The sequence below is a fragment of the Astyanax mexicanus genome, chromosome 14 (genome assembly GCF_023375975.1).
Source record: "Astyanax mexicanus isolate ESR-SI-001 chromosome 14, AstMex3_surface, whole genome shotgun sequence".
In the NCBI taxonomy this organism is placed as follows: domain Eukaryota; kingdom Metazoa; phylum Chordata; class Actinopteri; order Characiformes; family Acestrorhamphidae; genus Astyanax; species Astyanax mexicanus.
In genome coordinates, this window is record NC_064421.1 from 35,121,453 (window position 1) to 35,137,064 (window position 15,612).

Sequence of the window (15,612 nt, forward strand, 5' to 3'; positions counted from 1 at the left end):
AAGAGAACGATACAGTGGCATTAAAAAGTTTGGGCACCCCTGTCGTTTTATTGATTTGAATACCTTAAGCACTAATTATTATAATTTAGTTTGATAAGCGTATTGACCTACATACACTCTGACTGAGTCTTGGTTCCTTTCAAGGTTTCTTCCTCTTAATGTAAGGGAGTTTTTCCTTGCCACTGTTGTCACCACAATAATTGCCATTTCTGTGGTGCTGCTCATAAGAGGCGTGGACCTGTTTTTCTCTGTAAAGCTGCTTTGTGACATTTACAACTTCTGTTGTAAAAAGCGCAACATAAATAAAATTGAATTGAGTTTAATACACAGGTGAATCCAATTATGAGAAAAGGTTAAGGAGCCAACTGCAAGTCTTTCTCCTCTTTGCATCTTCTCTGAAGAGTACCAACATGAAAGCCTCAAAACACAACTCTCAAATGACCTGAAAACAAAGATTGTTTAACAATATGATTTAGGAGAAGAAAACAGCTGTCAGTTTCCACTGTGAGGAACATAGTGAGGAAATGGAAGATCACAGGCACAGTTCAATTTAAGGCCTGAAGTGGCCGAACAAGAAAAATCTCAGATAATCAGAGGAGAAGGATGGTGAGAACAGTTATAGTCAACCCACAGATCAGCTCCAAACACCTACAACATCATCCTGCTGCAGATGGAGTCCCTTCAACAAGATAACGACCCTAAACACAGCTCAAAATCTGCTAAAACATTCATGAAGAGGAACAAGTACAAAGTTCTGGAATGATCATCTCAGTCCCCAGACCTGAATATTATTAAAAATCTGTGGTGGGATTTAAAACAGGCTGTTGATGCTCAGAAACCATCAAACCTGACTGAACTAGAGGTGTTTTATAAAGAAGAATGATCCAAAATACATTCAAGCAGAAGACAGATTCTGATGTAATTTTTTTCTGTTGGGGTGCCTAAATTTATACATTATTGCACATTTCCTATAAACATAATATCATTTCTCAAATATCAGTGTGTTCATCTGCCACATGATATATACCCCACCAACAGGGAACTGGCCTTGCACAACATCACTACTATATCTACAATATATCTGCCCAATTAACACACCCAGGCACAACCCAAGGCCTGGCTCACTGAGTAGAATCTACCATTATCTTTGTGGGGTAACATTTGAAAGCAATTTACAGCATATCATATACAACACATTTACACAGAATTAGGCAGAGAATTCTTTTAAACAATTGTGTAATTTTAATTTAAATAAAATGCTTGTTCTGATTTGTTTTCAATTATTTTAATGTGGGGCTACAGAATGTAGGTTCTTCTGCTGTTCAATAATTGGTTGTGTGTGTGTGTGTGTGTTTCGATAGATGGCATGGCAGCAGCAGGTATTTTCCTGGGTAGAGATCAGAGCACTGATTAAAGTCTGGGCCCTCAGCTACTAGCATTAGTTAAATGAGAACGCCTGTGAGCTCTGACCTCTGACAGTACCCTGGGCTGGCCCACAGAAAGAGCCTGAAAAGGACATTAACGCATGCACACAATGCTGTCACATGCCTGCTGATGAGCTAACAGTCATGTTATAATGTCATAATATACCAATATTATTGCATGTTGGTAATGTTATGCAGAAATGTCAAGAATTTTGGAGGTCAGGTTGAAGGCAGTGTTAGTGACAGTGGTATATTTCAGTAAAATCGATTCAGTTATAAACACTACTTGAAATCTTAGAACCAACCATCACACATTGCACCTTCTCTAAAAAAAGCTGCAGGTTTAGCCATGTCCGTCATTGATGTTTAAGATGATATTTTGATCCAGTAACCTAGAACAGCATTTCTTCAAACTTCTTTTTTACATGGAGGTCACCTTTGTAGGTGATAAGTGCCACCAGGGCCGTTTAAGGCATTTTGGGGGCCACAGGGAAGATGGGCTCTGTTAGGCTACTGCTATGTCATGTCATTAAAAGTGATAAACAGTGAATCTGGAGTGATCTGGAGCAGATCTGCGTTTTCCTTTTTGTTAATGTAACATAGCTCAGTGTATATCAGCCCCTTCATTGCATTTGTTACTAGCATTGATTGCCAGGCAGTTAGGTAACATACAAATGATCCATATATATAACCTAACAGCTGGTAAAATACACTATGTGTACATAAGCACACAGGCCTAATTTATCCAGTGTAAATTATCAATTACTGCTTTAATGTTTTTCCTTTTCTTTCTCTTCCTTTTTATTCTTTCATTTTTAGATTCCTGATGGAGAACTCTAATTCACGATTGTTGAAGTTTCATATTTTGCCGGCTGCAGGAAACACAAACCTGGCTGGTTGGTTACTGTCAGCAACTAGTGGGAGGGGCCTCCTTGAGGAGATTTCGATAACTGTGTCATTGTACTTTCCTGCATTGATTATCACAGAATGTATTGGGCACTCACACAGTTTGTCACTGCATTCAGTTTGTAATTAGTCGTTGTCTGGGGGTCCCAGGCCAGCTTGTGGCCCCAGGGAATTTTTTTTTCTTTGCTGTTTTCCTTTGTTGCAACAGGTCTGAGTGCCACTGCAGCCCCCAACTCCCCATTCTACATGAAAAAAGACCAATGTATAAGTATTGGACATAACTGAAAGTATATATAATTTTGTTAATATTAAAATATGTATTCTAGTATCATTATTAGATTCATTATTTTTATTCGGAGTCCAGTAAAAAGTAAGTATCCCCAGTTTTGTTGATTTTTAGTTTACTGCATAATTTGAACACACAAACTGTGCCAAAATTTCTTGATGGACAAATCAAAAGAAATACTTTGAAATTACCTTAAATAAACTATTTTTACATTGACTTCAATTGAAAGTTTAGAAGGTTTGTTCTCTCTCCTGTAAAGTTGCTGTTCTGAAGATTTTCATTGGACAGCGACCATATATAAATCAAGCATAATTATTATGTTAAAAAGGCATACAGTTTTTTTTTATTTAGTTATTTATAGGTATATGTTTGAGTAAAATATTCTATAAAAATATTCTATAAACTACATTTCTCCCAAATTCGCAATAAAATAATTGTCATTTAGAGCATTTATTTGCAGAAATTTATAAATGGCTGAAATAACAAAAAAGATGCAGAGCTTTCAGACCTCAAATAATGCAAAGGAAACAAGTTTATATTAATAAAGTTTTAGGGGTTTAAAATGCTTTTGGATAACTTTATTCCACTCCTGCAAAAAGTCAAGCATTTCAGCTTGGTTTGATGGATCATCCATCTTCCTTTTGATTATATTCTAGAGGTTTTCAACTAGGTAAAATCAAAGAAACTCGATTTTTAATGGTCTCTTTTTTTTTTTTTTTTTTACAAAGCTATAGTTAGGACTAAGACTCTGATGCTATTGGCTGGTGAGATGATAGCCTCGAATTGGATTGGTCGAATGAGAGAGAGAGAGAGAGAAGAGAGAGAGAGAGAGAGAGAGAGAGAGAGAGAGAGAGAGAGAGAGAGAGAGAGAGTCTCAGCCTCTGGGAGGTGAAAGATGGACACCCAGGTTGTGGTTCTGGTTCGCTGGTACCGGCAGCAGCGGGGCTGAGGGCGAGCTGACCCGGAGCTGAGCAGTCGGAAGGCGGCGAGGGACTGCTCTGACCCCGCGGAGGTAGGTTAAGAACCAGGGACGCGCTGAAACTACAGGGTTATGTTATTCTGTTATCTGGTTATCCGAGTACATACAGCCCAACTTTATGAATCAGTGTGTTAAAAAAGCCTTCTGTATTCCTTCTGACATAAAATTAAACACTTTTATAATTTAAAATAAATCCGCTGGATAATAATAATAACAATAATGTAATCACGTGTTCGCCACTAGACAGCGACGCTGTTTATCAATAAAACCACCCAAAACCTGCGCTGAATAAAAACACAGATTTTACCATCTAAAACATACAGAACACAGCTGTATGACTGTGCTGTCGTTTATTTGTGTTTGTAACGAGACTGAATGAGCGTTTACACTCACTTGCAGTGTTTTGGTGACTGGCCAAAGGGGTTTAACTCGCATGGCTTATCCAAGAGGCTCATGGGAAATGGAGTTTAACTGTAGAAACTTTATCGGTGTAAAGCTTTGTAGTGATTCCAAACGAGCTGTTCTGAGTTCAATTATGGCATATCAAACTGTTTTGATATGTTTGTATGTAGTGCTGGGCGATATGGCCAAAATTTATATCACAATATATTCCTTAATTTCAATCGATACGATATAATTTCAATATCTATATAAATACTTTGAAGGCCTCAGAAAAACTGCTAAGAATCCCTGCAATGGAAATCTGTACACTACTGTCTGAAATTTTAATTTAAGTCTTTAAAGCCTCCTCTCACAAAAACTGTATAATACTTTAGAAATAAAAAATGGTCAGAATAAATCAATGCACACTTTTATTTGCATGTAGCAAAATAAAAACATGACATTTCTGTCAAACACAAACCTATAACCTATAAACATATTACCAATATAAATAACTTTACAACATTACAACAGAGGCAGAGCTTCTTATTCTTTTGTAAACATATTTAACAGATCAAAACAATATATACACTGCTCAAAAAAATAAAGGGAACACTCAAATAACACAATATAACTCCAAGTAAATCAAACTTCTGTGAAATTAAACTGTCCACTTAGGAAGCAACACTGATTGACAATCAATTTCACCTGCTGTTGTGCAAATGGAATAGACAACAGGTGGAAATTATTGGCAATTAGCAAGACACACTCAATAAAGGAGTGGTTCTGCAGGTGGGGACCACAGACCACTTCTCAGAACCTATGCTGTCTGGCTGATGTTTTGGTCAGTTTTGAATGTTGGTGGTGCTTTCACACTCGTGGTAGCATGAGACGGACTCTACAACCCACACAAGTGGCTCAGGTAGTGCAGCTCATCCAGGGTGGCACATCAATGCGAGCTGTGGCAAGAAGGTTTGCTGTGTCTGTCAGCGTAGTGTCCAGAGGCTGGAGGCGCTACCAGGGGACAGGCCAGTACACCAGGAGACGTGGAGGAGGCCGTAGGAGGGCAACAACCCAGCAGCAGGACCGCTACCTCCGCCTTTGTGCAAGAAGGAACAGGAGGAGCACTGCCAGAGCCCTGCAAAATGACCTCCAGCAGGCCACAAATGTGCATGTGTCTGCACAAACGGTTAGAAACCGACTCCATGAGGATGGTATGAGGGCCCGACATCCACAGATGGGGGTTGTGCTCACAGCCCAACACCGTGCAGGACGCTTGGCATTTGCCAGAGAACACCAGGATTGGCAAATTCGCCACTGGCGCCTTGTGCTCTTCACAGATGAAAGCAGGTTCACACTGAGCACATGACAGACGTGACAGAGTCTGGAGACGCCGTGGAGAGCGGTCTGCTGCCTGCAACATCCTTCAGCATGACCGGTTTGGCAGTGGGTCAGTAATGGTGTGGGGTGGCATTTCTTTGGAGGGCCGCACAGCCCTCCATGTGCTCACCAGAGGTAGCCTGACTGCCATTAGGTACCGAGATGAGATCCTCAGACCCCTTGTGAGACCATATGCTGGTGCGGTTGGCCCTGGGTTCCTCCTAATGCAGGACAATGCTAGACCTCATGTGGCTGGAGTGTGTCAGCAGTTCCTGCAAGATGAAGGCATTGAAGCTATGGACTGGCCCGCCCGTTCCCCAGACCTGAATCCGATTGAGCACATCTGGGACATCATGTCTCGCTCCATCCACCAACATCACGTTGCACCACAGACTGTCCAGGAGTTGGCGGATGCTTTAGTCCAGGTCTGGGAGGAGATCCCTCAGGAGACCATCCGCCACCTCATCAGGAGCATGCCCAGGCGTTGTAGGGAGGTCATACAGGCACGTGTAGGCCACATACAATACTGAGCCTCATTTTGACTTGTGTTTTGTTTTAAGGACATTACATTAAAGTTGGATCAGCCTGTAGTGTGTGTTTTTTTTTTCACTTTAATTTTGTGTGTGGCTCCAAATCCAGGCCTCCATTGGTTAATAAATTTGATTTCCATTGATGATTTTTGTGTGATTTTGTTGTCAGCACATTCAACTTTGTACAGAACAAAGTATTCAATGAGAATATTTCATTCATTCAGATCTAGGATGTGTTATTTGAGTGTTCCCTTTATTTTTTTGAGCAGTGTATATATATATATATATATATATATATATATATATATATATATATATATATATATATATATATATATATATATATATATAGGGAACATGATATCCCCGTCATATAAACAAACCTATATCAACTATAAATAACTTAGATACAACATAATCTACAAAAGTGCTTCAGATATTGTGTGTAGTCAAACTGCTTAAAGTGACAGTAACAGTAACAGACCGGACCGGAGCGCAGCGGAGCTTCATTGCGGGACATTCTAGGTGGGAAGCGGAGCGCAGCCGAGATCCGCTTGGTTAAGGTCGGTTTCGCTTCATCGCGGGAGGTTTTAGACGCGAACCGGAGCACAGCCAGGCTTTATCGCGGGAAACTTCTTCTTCTTCTTCTTTCAGGTTTATGGCGGATGGCAGACCAACTGAAGGTGCATTACCGCCACCTACTGAGCAGGAGTGTGAAGTGTGATTTCGGGAAGTGACATGGCCAATAATAAACAAAATGTAGGTGAAAGGAAATTCATAAATAAGTACATAAAAATAAAAGAAAGTAAACGAGAGAAAAAAAAACTAAATAAAGTAAAATATACCAATAGCTTTCAAATATTGAAAAACCAGTTTGTGAACCGAACCCATCCCTGCCCCATAAGAAAGCAATCCTGTCAAAGAAAATTCTTTGTGACCCTTGTCTTTAAGAGAAGAAAACAAAATTTTCCTTTGTACAGCATATTTATTGCAACAAAAAGAACATGGTCCACGGTTTCCCTCTGCGGACAGTGGCGACAAAGCCCTGTGGAGTGTTTCTGTATTATTTGCAAAGAGGCATTCAGCATACTGTGACCTACTCTGAGCCTTGTTAGTACAATTTCCTGCCTCCGTCAGTACCCTCCACTCCCTCCAAAACCAACTCTCGGTTGTATTGCAAACAAATGCCTCCCCTTCGGTGCATGTTCCCAATTAGTCTGCCATAATGTTCTAACATGTTGCTTTATAACCACTCTTGCGAAATATTGTCCAGGCCTGTTTGTATGGTATATTATATAAAACATAGCCTGAAAAATAAGAACATTTGTGTTTGGCAGATTATTTCTTTGCAACAGTGATTCTTGGCAATAAATCTTATACCATTAAAAAAGTCTGTTCATTTTACTTTTTTGCCAAATCTTCTCTGCTATTGTCAGACAGTTTAATTTACTGTTGCTATTGACACTTGTTTGGAAGTTCTGGTAGTCCTAATTGGCACCTGATTGGCAGCACCTGTGATCATGGGCTCTGGGCAGTGTCTGCTCCAAGAATCAGACAGACTGATCTGGATAAAGCCTATAAATTAAAGGCCAAGTTCCATATAATGGGATGACACCCCAAGAAGAATGTCGAACACCAAACAAGTCAAAGGCAGGCTGAGCTGTTTGGCAATGGCAGAGAAAATTTGGCAAATTTTCATGGGTGCATCCCACATACTCATCTCTACTGCTTATCCCACAAATCCATGTTTCTTACAAACATGGCTTAATTTAAAAGAGAAATGAATAGACTTTCCAACAGTATATAATTAATTCCTAAGAAGCATTGAACAACAAGGAAATAACCTACCAAACGCATATTTACTTACTTTTTGTGCTATATTTTGTTTGTTTGTACTGACGAGGGGGTGGAACTGAGCCAAATCTAAATGCTAAATCACAGGCCCTTATCCATGACCCAACAATTAATTGTTATAACTTGTTGTTATTACTGCTTTTATTATTACTGCACAATATATCCTTTTAGCATCTTTATTGCAATATGCACTTTCACAATATATAAACATTGTAGGATATGCAATGTGAGATCCACCATAGCCTTATTGTAACTGCCGAATTTCGTTTATTTAACTTTTATCTTCTTCTTTTATTATCTTATTATCTGAGTACACACAGTTTATTAAACATACTGTTGACATGTTGGATCTAGGGCTGGGTGATATTGTAAAAAAAAAAAAATTCTCGATATTCCTTAAATATATGAGCGATAATGGGTTACGATTTTTAATTCTTACCTTGCTTATTTTTAAGTTTTCATTTGTAAATAGTCAGCACCATATAAAGTGCTGTGCCAAGCTATTTTTTCCTTTTTTATTTTTTTTTCTTCAAATAGAAAGATTGCACATGCTGCTTTTCTATTAAACACTGTGTGTGCACTGTGCAAAATGTGAAAATCACTGCCACATACAAAAAAAAAGCTAGGATCATGTACTGAGATTTCTTCTGGCAGCTTCTATATTGATTGTATGTAATGATTGTCCCATCGTAATACCATTTTTTAGAATTTGCAATAAAACTAATTTGATTATTCTATTTAATTGATTATCCTCTGTCCCACTTGGATAATTTATGGTGAAGTCTGATAAAAATCTTATTTGAAATTTTATATTGCACTATATACTGCAGAAAAAATATTGGAATATCATTTTTTTTCCAGTATCATACACCTCTGGTTGTTATAACAGGTTGTTCAGTGCAACAAACACATATTACTCTAAGGATCTTTAGGCTCACATTCACTGCTCTGTCATTATTACCCACAGTAGATGGCAGTAGTGCTCAGGCTGTAAACTCTGTAGCAGACCTGATCTCTCCAGCAGCAGTTCTGTAGTCTGTACTGCACAGTGCACAGAGCAGAGAAACACTGAGCTAAAGTCTCAGACACTTTCTCTGCTCTGATATCTAACCATATTTTTTGCACTATAAGGCACACTTAAATTTTTCCCAAAAGTCAACAGTGTGCCTTATAATCTGGTGCACCTTATCTCTATCTGGTTGTAAAGTGCAATATAGCTTTATACAGGAGCTTTATAAGCGTTATACAGGAGTTTCAGTTTAGTTCTCCAGCAGTATTAGCCGCTAATTGCAGCGCTAGCTCTTTGGATGTTCAGAGATGAGTATATCGGCCTGTAGCTTGCTGCTAACCCCGGCTAGCACCATGGCGTAGTAGCAGGTTTGACATTGAGGGGGGGCACATTTGCTAATATGAATCAAAGCCCACCCTATAGTGACTTAGAACAACATGGAATTACTGTTAATCACAAATAAACAAAATAATTACAATTCTGTTGTATACTTACATTTTCTCCACTTTTTTTTAACTTAGGGTTGTGTCCTGTATTTTACGTTTTGTCTTCTGAGACCACTTCTTATGATGTTGTTTGTTTATTGAAAAGAAAGTTTATTTTCCATAGAAATTTTTGGCAGCAGTTAATATAAACGCTTCCTACACCAATGGCTAGCACTGTTGGAGCAGCATTAGCATGAGCCGTTTTGTTTACTCGTTTTGTTTTGCTTACCCAGTGGCGAGATCTGCTGAATTAAAGAAAAATATGGTGAAACCATTTAGGTGCAAAACAATATGGTACTCTCTTCTTCTGGATTATTATTTTTCGTCTTGTCTCGTCTCATCGCTTCTAGTCTCCTCACGTATTTCTCACTGTATATTTTTTATCTTCTCTTCTCCTATTTTCTCTTGCCTGTCATCCATATGCAGTGTTCTCAAGTCTCACGCCTCAGCGAGTTCACACGCTCACATGCCACACATGGTATTTCTCACGCTTGCCAATCCATCGGCGGTATATTATAATGTACTCTCGTTGAGCCAATCAGATGTTAGGCAGACCTAGTCAAAGAGGGTGGAGTTTCAGCCAGAGTGTCAGACGCGAAGAACTGTCCGATTCGAAAGTTCTGAAACAGACGTCGGTGAACAACAACCCCGTTTAACAACTGAAGAACTACGCGCAACCCCCCAAACCCCCGCTGAATAACTGCAGAAGAACAGCGCGCATACACCACCGCCCCCTGCCTCCCAACCAATCTCACTCCCACCAAACCTCAAAACTTGAGAGGCCTGTATATATTCTAATGTGCTAACCCAAGTCTCTCTCTCTCACTTGTCTTGTCTGTAGTGACCGAGTCCTGTTGACAGTGGCGCCCCCCTGCCGGGCGGGGCAGGCAGATGATGATGCGAGTTGGGGGTAAGTGGCTCAGTAACGGATCTGAGGCTCTCAGCAGTGACCCTGAGGAAGAGGATGATGGAGAGGAGATGGTGTTTGGGGAGAACGATGACGATTCAGAGGAGATGATGGACTTAAGTGATCTGCCAACTGCACTGTTTGCCTGCAGTGTACACGAGGCCGTGTTTGAGGAGGACAGACAGAGGGTGAGTGTGTCTAAGTGTAAGAGCCAGAGAGTGTATGTGTGTGTGAGTGTGTGTGTTTGTTGTAAAGGGCCTATGTCACTTTCTCTTCCTTCTAAATGTGACATAAACTCCCCCTAGCTAAAAACAGGCCATTTCAAATCTGTAATGCTTGTAATGTCACAACTATGAACACATTTCTATATGACCGCTCACTTAGCTTACAGCCCTTTAGCCCCACCCACTGCTTATTTCAGAGGGTCTCCAGCAGAATTATAAAAGTGGAAAATGTAGGAAGATGGGTTGTTTCCATTTTTCTGTGCAATTGTCTAATATCTAATTATTATCCAATCAGAGTGAAGATAATTTACTAATATACAGGAATAGACAGTGTTGCTGGAACAGGTGTAAAAAGTTGTGGTGTGTGACATTACTGGTACAGCAATGACGTTGTTCTTGCCTGAGTGCTGGGCTATGGTGTTAGCTGCTATGCTCTATACATGTGATGGTGTCTTTTTGGGATTCATCTTGTATTGCTGTAGATGTTTGGATATGACATTTTGATATCAAATTCAGCTTTCCGTAGAAGCAGCAGAAGTTGCTGGTTTGTTCCATTAGGCCTGTCAGGGTAACTTTTTTTTTTTTTCTGTAATATAGTCATTTTCAGACTGCAATAATTTTATATAAAAATATTAATATAATAGCATAATAATGCAATTCCCCATGTTAAGGAGCAATAGACTTTTAATATAAGCAGTATTATGCGAGAATGGACATTTCTTGCTTCTTGTTTCTCCCCACAGTTGGGATGTGTAATTCACATTTGGAGCCATAACTGAGCTTAAACATGTTTTTCTGGACAAGCTAAACAATACAGAGCCATCGTGGAAAGTAAAAGAAGCATGAGGACTAAGGTGTTGCAGAAATACTCCATTGTCATTTTTTGTATCATCACTTTTTTTGACACTTGTTACAGCCTGTCAGACATGTGAAGTACATATTTAAATACTGTTTTTTTTGCCAACTATTAGCTTCAATTAACACATCTTCACCTAATCCGACCTGCTCTGCACGAATATGTGAACAGATTAGATGTCTAAAATATTGTTTATGTTCATTCTTACATGAACAAACATGCAAGTACATACAATAAGTAATATAGGGCTCAGCAAATGGTTGAACTACATATGTGGACAAAATTGTTGGTACCCCTCAGTTAATGAAAGAATAATGGTCACAGAAATAACTTGAATCTGGCAAAAGTATTAGTAAATTAAATGAACAACAGAATTATTCCAAAAATTTAACTCATGAAACAGAAATGATGGTACCCTTAACTTAATATTTTGTTGCACAACCTTTTGAGGCAATCAAACTTCAGAATAGTCTGATGTTTTCCTCTTAGCCATTCTTATTTTTATCAGTGTTTTGGGTCATTATCCTGTTGCAACACCCATGACATTCAATTGAGACATGCGACTGAGTTTCCTCTGTTGACCAGGATAAGTTCATCAGAGTTACCAGTCTCAGAACCTGCAAGTAAACAGCACCCCAGATAAAAGCACCTAAATGCTTTACAGAGTATTTTGGTTAGTTTAACACTTACTACAGTTACTACTACAGTTTACTAAATGATTCCTTCATTATTAATTTACAATGTAGGAAAAAAATGACTTAAAACACTGAATGAGAAGGTGTGTCCAAACCTTTACTGGTACTGCAGGAAAATTCATAGTGTTCCATTAAAATGTTTAAACGAATGTTTCATATTTAAGTAAACTTAAACTATGAGGTGCACTGTGTTATAAAGCATGCTATCAATGAACGTCTACTTCTGGTCTGTTTTAATACATAAGGTGCACCGGATTATAAGGCACATTTTAAGAGACACTGTAAGGAACTAATTCAGCAAGTTAAGTTAAACTGAGTTAAGTAAACAAAACGTTCTTTTAAAGTCAAAAGAGAGCTGGATGTTAATCTACACATATTTATCTTCTGAAAACTGTTTATTTGGGTGTGTAAAGCACTTCTGTTTATGTACAGTAAGCTTAGATTCCCAAATTTCTCCAACACTAAGGCTGGAGCATTAGCGGCTAACAGTTAGTGGATAATGCTAATGCTGCTCCAGGCCACAGACCAAAAATACTTACCACTGAACAGGCAAAAGAGCTAGCATGGCTAGCGTGTAATGCTAATGCAGCTCTAGCAAGGCTTGCCAGGGTTAGCAGCAGGCTACAGGCCGATAACACTCACCTCTGAACAGGGAAATAGCGATTAGCGGCTAATGCTAATGTTACTCCAGTCTCGGTGCTAGAGAACTAAACGGAACCTCCTGTACAAAGCTGTAGTTCAGTGGAGTGGCTTTAATGCTCCTAAATACCTGACTGATAAAATTCATACATAAGGTGCACCGGATTAAAAGGCACACTGACAATTTTGGGAAAATTAAAGGATTTTAAATGCACCTTACAGTGCGAAAAATATGATATTATTATTTCTTAATTTTTTATATTATATATTTGGGGTTCAGTTCACCTTCCACTGACAACTTTGTTTCTAGGTAGTAATAAATCTAAAATGTAGAATAACAGCCACTCAGACTTTCAATGGCCAGAGCTTGTAGGCCCATACTTAATGTCTTTATCTCCCTCTGTTAAAGCACATATTCCATTCTGTGGCGTCCTGCCGGCTAATGGATGCAGAGGAAAAGAGGAACAGTGTAACCTACATTCATCATCCTTCTGTCCGTCCGTCTTTCCTTCCCGCAGCAGGCCTCAAACACTCTCCAAACTTTCCTCAGCTCTTACCGCGGGCTGTAACAGTGACCCAGAGAGCAGCGGGTGCTGGAGAGTGCTTCACTTCACTGCATTAGAGACACTTTTCATAGCAGTAAAAACAGTCTCCCTCTATCTATCTATCTATCTCTCTCTCTATCTCTTCTGCTCTCCCTCTCTCTCCCACTCTCTCTTCCTCTCTCTCTCTCTCTCTCTGAGGCAGGAGAAGTGGGTTCAGCGCTTCACTCTGACCTGCTGTTTATTTTGGATGCAGAATGTTCCAGAATTTGATATTAATTTTTTACATCTTCTTTTTGTACATGTGACTCTCAGTGAAATGTTTACTGTGTTGACACACTGTCTGGTTCTTGTGGGCTGTTTGTTCTTTTTATTTGTATAATTGTATTAATTTATTAGATTAGATTTACTTCATTATTATTATTAATATTTTTAAAGCAGTATTGGTTTGTGTAAAATTGCAGACTGCATCATCATTCTTATCATCTGACGCAGCAGAAACCCCTCTCGTGTGTAATTGATATCTCCACAATAAACTAAAGCAACTATACTTAATTATGTTGTAATTAAGACTCGACTGCCTACAGGCCTGACCGGTGCCCAATAGAGGATGTGTGGAAGTTTTGGAATATGGGCCACACCTCAATTACCTGAGCTCCTCCCCCTGGTCCTTTATATATACCTCCTAGATGCTCCTCATCTTCCGCTCCCCGGCTCAGTGTTTCCTGTGTTGATCTCATGGGACTGCTTTTCTGTGGTCCCCTGTGTGACTTCCTCTGCACCGCGATGCAGATGGCGCGACCACCCCACTAGGGCTCCGTCCTGCTGCTCAACCCTGCTGGCGAGGTGGGTCCCTCGGTTGGCTTCTTTCCTGCCTGGCCCACGACGGACAGGCATTCTGTCTTTTCTCGTCTGTCTCCTGCCTTTTCTGCTCCGCTCCCTTCTCTCTCCGTTCTTCCACTTCCTGTTTTTTTCTGTTCTTTCTTTTTCCGTTCCCTGATTTCCAGTTCCCTCAGGCACCCTCTCACTCAAATCCTTATTTTTCTTTTGGGGGATTACGCTGGACTCCTTCAGGCTTCTCTCTCTTAAGTTCTTGGAACAAACTCATTTTACAAAGCAGCAGATTATTTTACTTTTCAGACATCTTAATTTCACTATGTGATTTTTTCCACAACTTGGAAAAAACAGACTTTCATCTTCCATTTTCCAGTGGCGTGCAGTGAATATAGTGGGTACCCCTTCTGCAACCACCCCTACATACCCCCCTACCCCGCCGCTGGCCGACACATAGATAAATCTTACAATAACTTCATATTCTCTCTTTTGACTTACAACAATAAATGCTTCATTTGCCTACAAGTACAACCGTCCAACAAAGATCACTCATTTGTATGTCTACAGTACACCAGGGCAGCCAAAACATTAAGTAAACACAAAAACTCACCAGTCAGGTGGCCTATTATTGTGAATTAGTTGCACAATGAAGGACAGCCTTTAAAAAGGCCTTTTAATATAATATGACACATAGTCTCATTTGTAGCCGCAATTCCATGATAGTTAGCTAACTATTGAATTAATTTAGCATGAGCACCGTTTATGACTAAGCAACGCGTAATACCTTCATCACTTCTTATCGCTGAGAAGTGGTTACACAGCCATGGCCCCGCCCCGTAGTGAAAATCATGAATCGGATTGGTTAGACTTGCTTCGACTTTGCTAACAGATTGATTACTAATCCCTGTGTGGGGGATCTGGCCTCAAGCCGTACTATACTGTGCCCAAAGCATCGTAAATCTTCACGAATCTTCGAGATTAAAGATTTCACGAAGTATGTGCATATATCAGGGTAGGGTTCAGATTTATGCTTTAGTCTGAGAATTGCTGACCTTTTGGGTCACGTGGTATCTATGACAACACAAACAGATCTCTGACCTACTGTCCAGTACCACAGTATCTGCCACCCTGATGAGTGTGTGTGTGCGTGCGTGTGTGTGAAAAAGAGAGAGAGAGCAAGAGACATTTTTGGCTCATTGTCCTGAGGGTGAGGGCTAGAAGTTACCCAGAATGCTTTTCTACCTGTGACCCATGCTGCATTGCAGACAGGGTTATTTTGGTTCTTAAACTGAGGATTAATGCGCACACACACACACTCTCTTTTTTTTCAGCCTCTCCAGCATCATCTTTATGCATGTATTTTCTTCCTTAGAATATGTGTGTGTGTGTGTGTGTCTGTGTCTGTGTGTCTGTGTGTGTGTGTCTATGTGTGTGTGTGTGTTTGTGCAGTCAGGAGGTGAGTGGGTTTCTGGGTAAACACCTGCAGCATTTATTCTGCTCACTTCTGCTCATTAGTTGTCTGTGGGTTTGTGCGAGAGAGAAAGAGAGAGAGAGAGAGAGAGAGAGAGAGAGAGGAAGAGTAATAGAGGAGGAGTGAGAATATGAGATTGGATGAGAGAGTGTCTGTGCATGTTTTGAGTTTGTTTAGATTGTTCTACTTTCTCCCTCCGACACGTGCACA

The 15,612-nt window shown here is 39.9% G+C and overlaps 1 protein-coding gene across 1 annotated transcript in view; it reads left to right on the forward strand.

Moving 5' to 3' along the window:
* The first annotated feature begins 3,488 nt into the window (after window positions 1–3,488).
* rcan3 (regulator of calcineurin 3) overlaps window positions 3,489–15,612 on the forward strand; it is a 63,163-nt gene continuing 51,039 nt past the window's right edge. Inside the window, exons 1-2 of the mRNA XM_007239932.4 lie at window positions 3,489–3,628; window positions 10,076–10,329. Of these exons, the coding sequence (XP_007239994.1) occupies window positions 10,126–10,329 (204 nt within the window). The 5' untranslated portion in view covers window positions 3,489–3,628; window positions 10,076–10,125. The remainder of the gene's footprint in view (window positions 3,629–10,075; window positions 10,330–15,612) is intronic.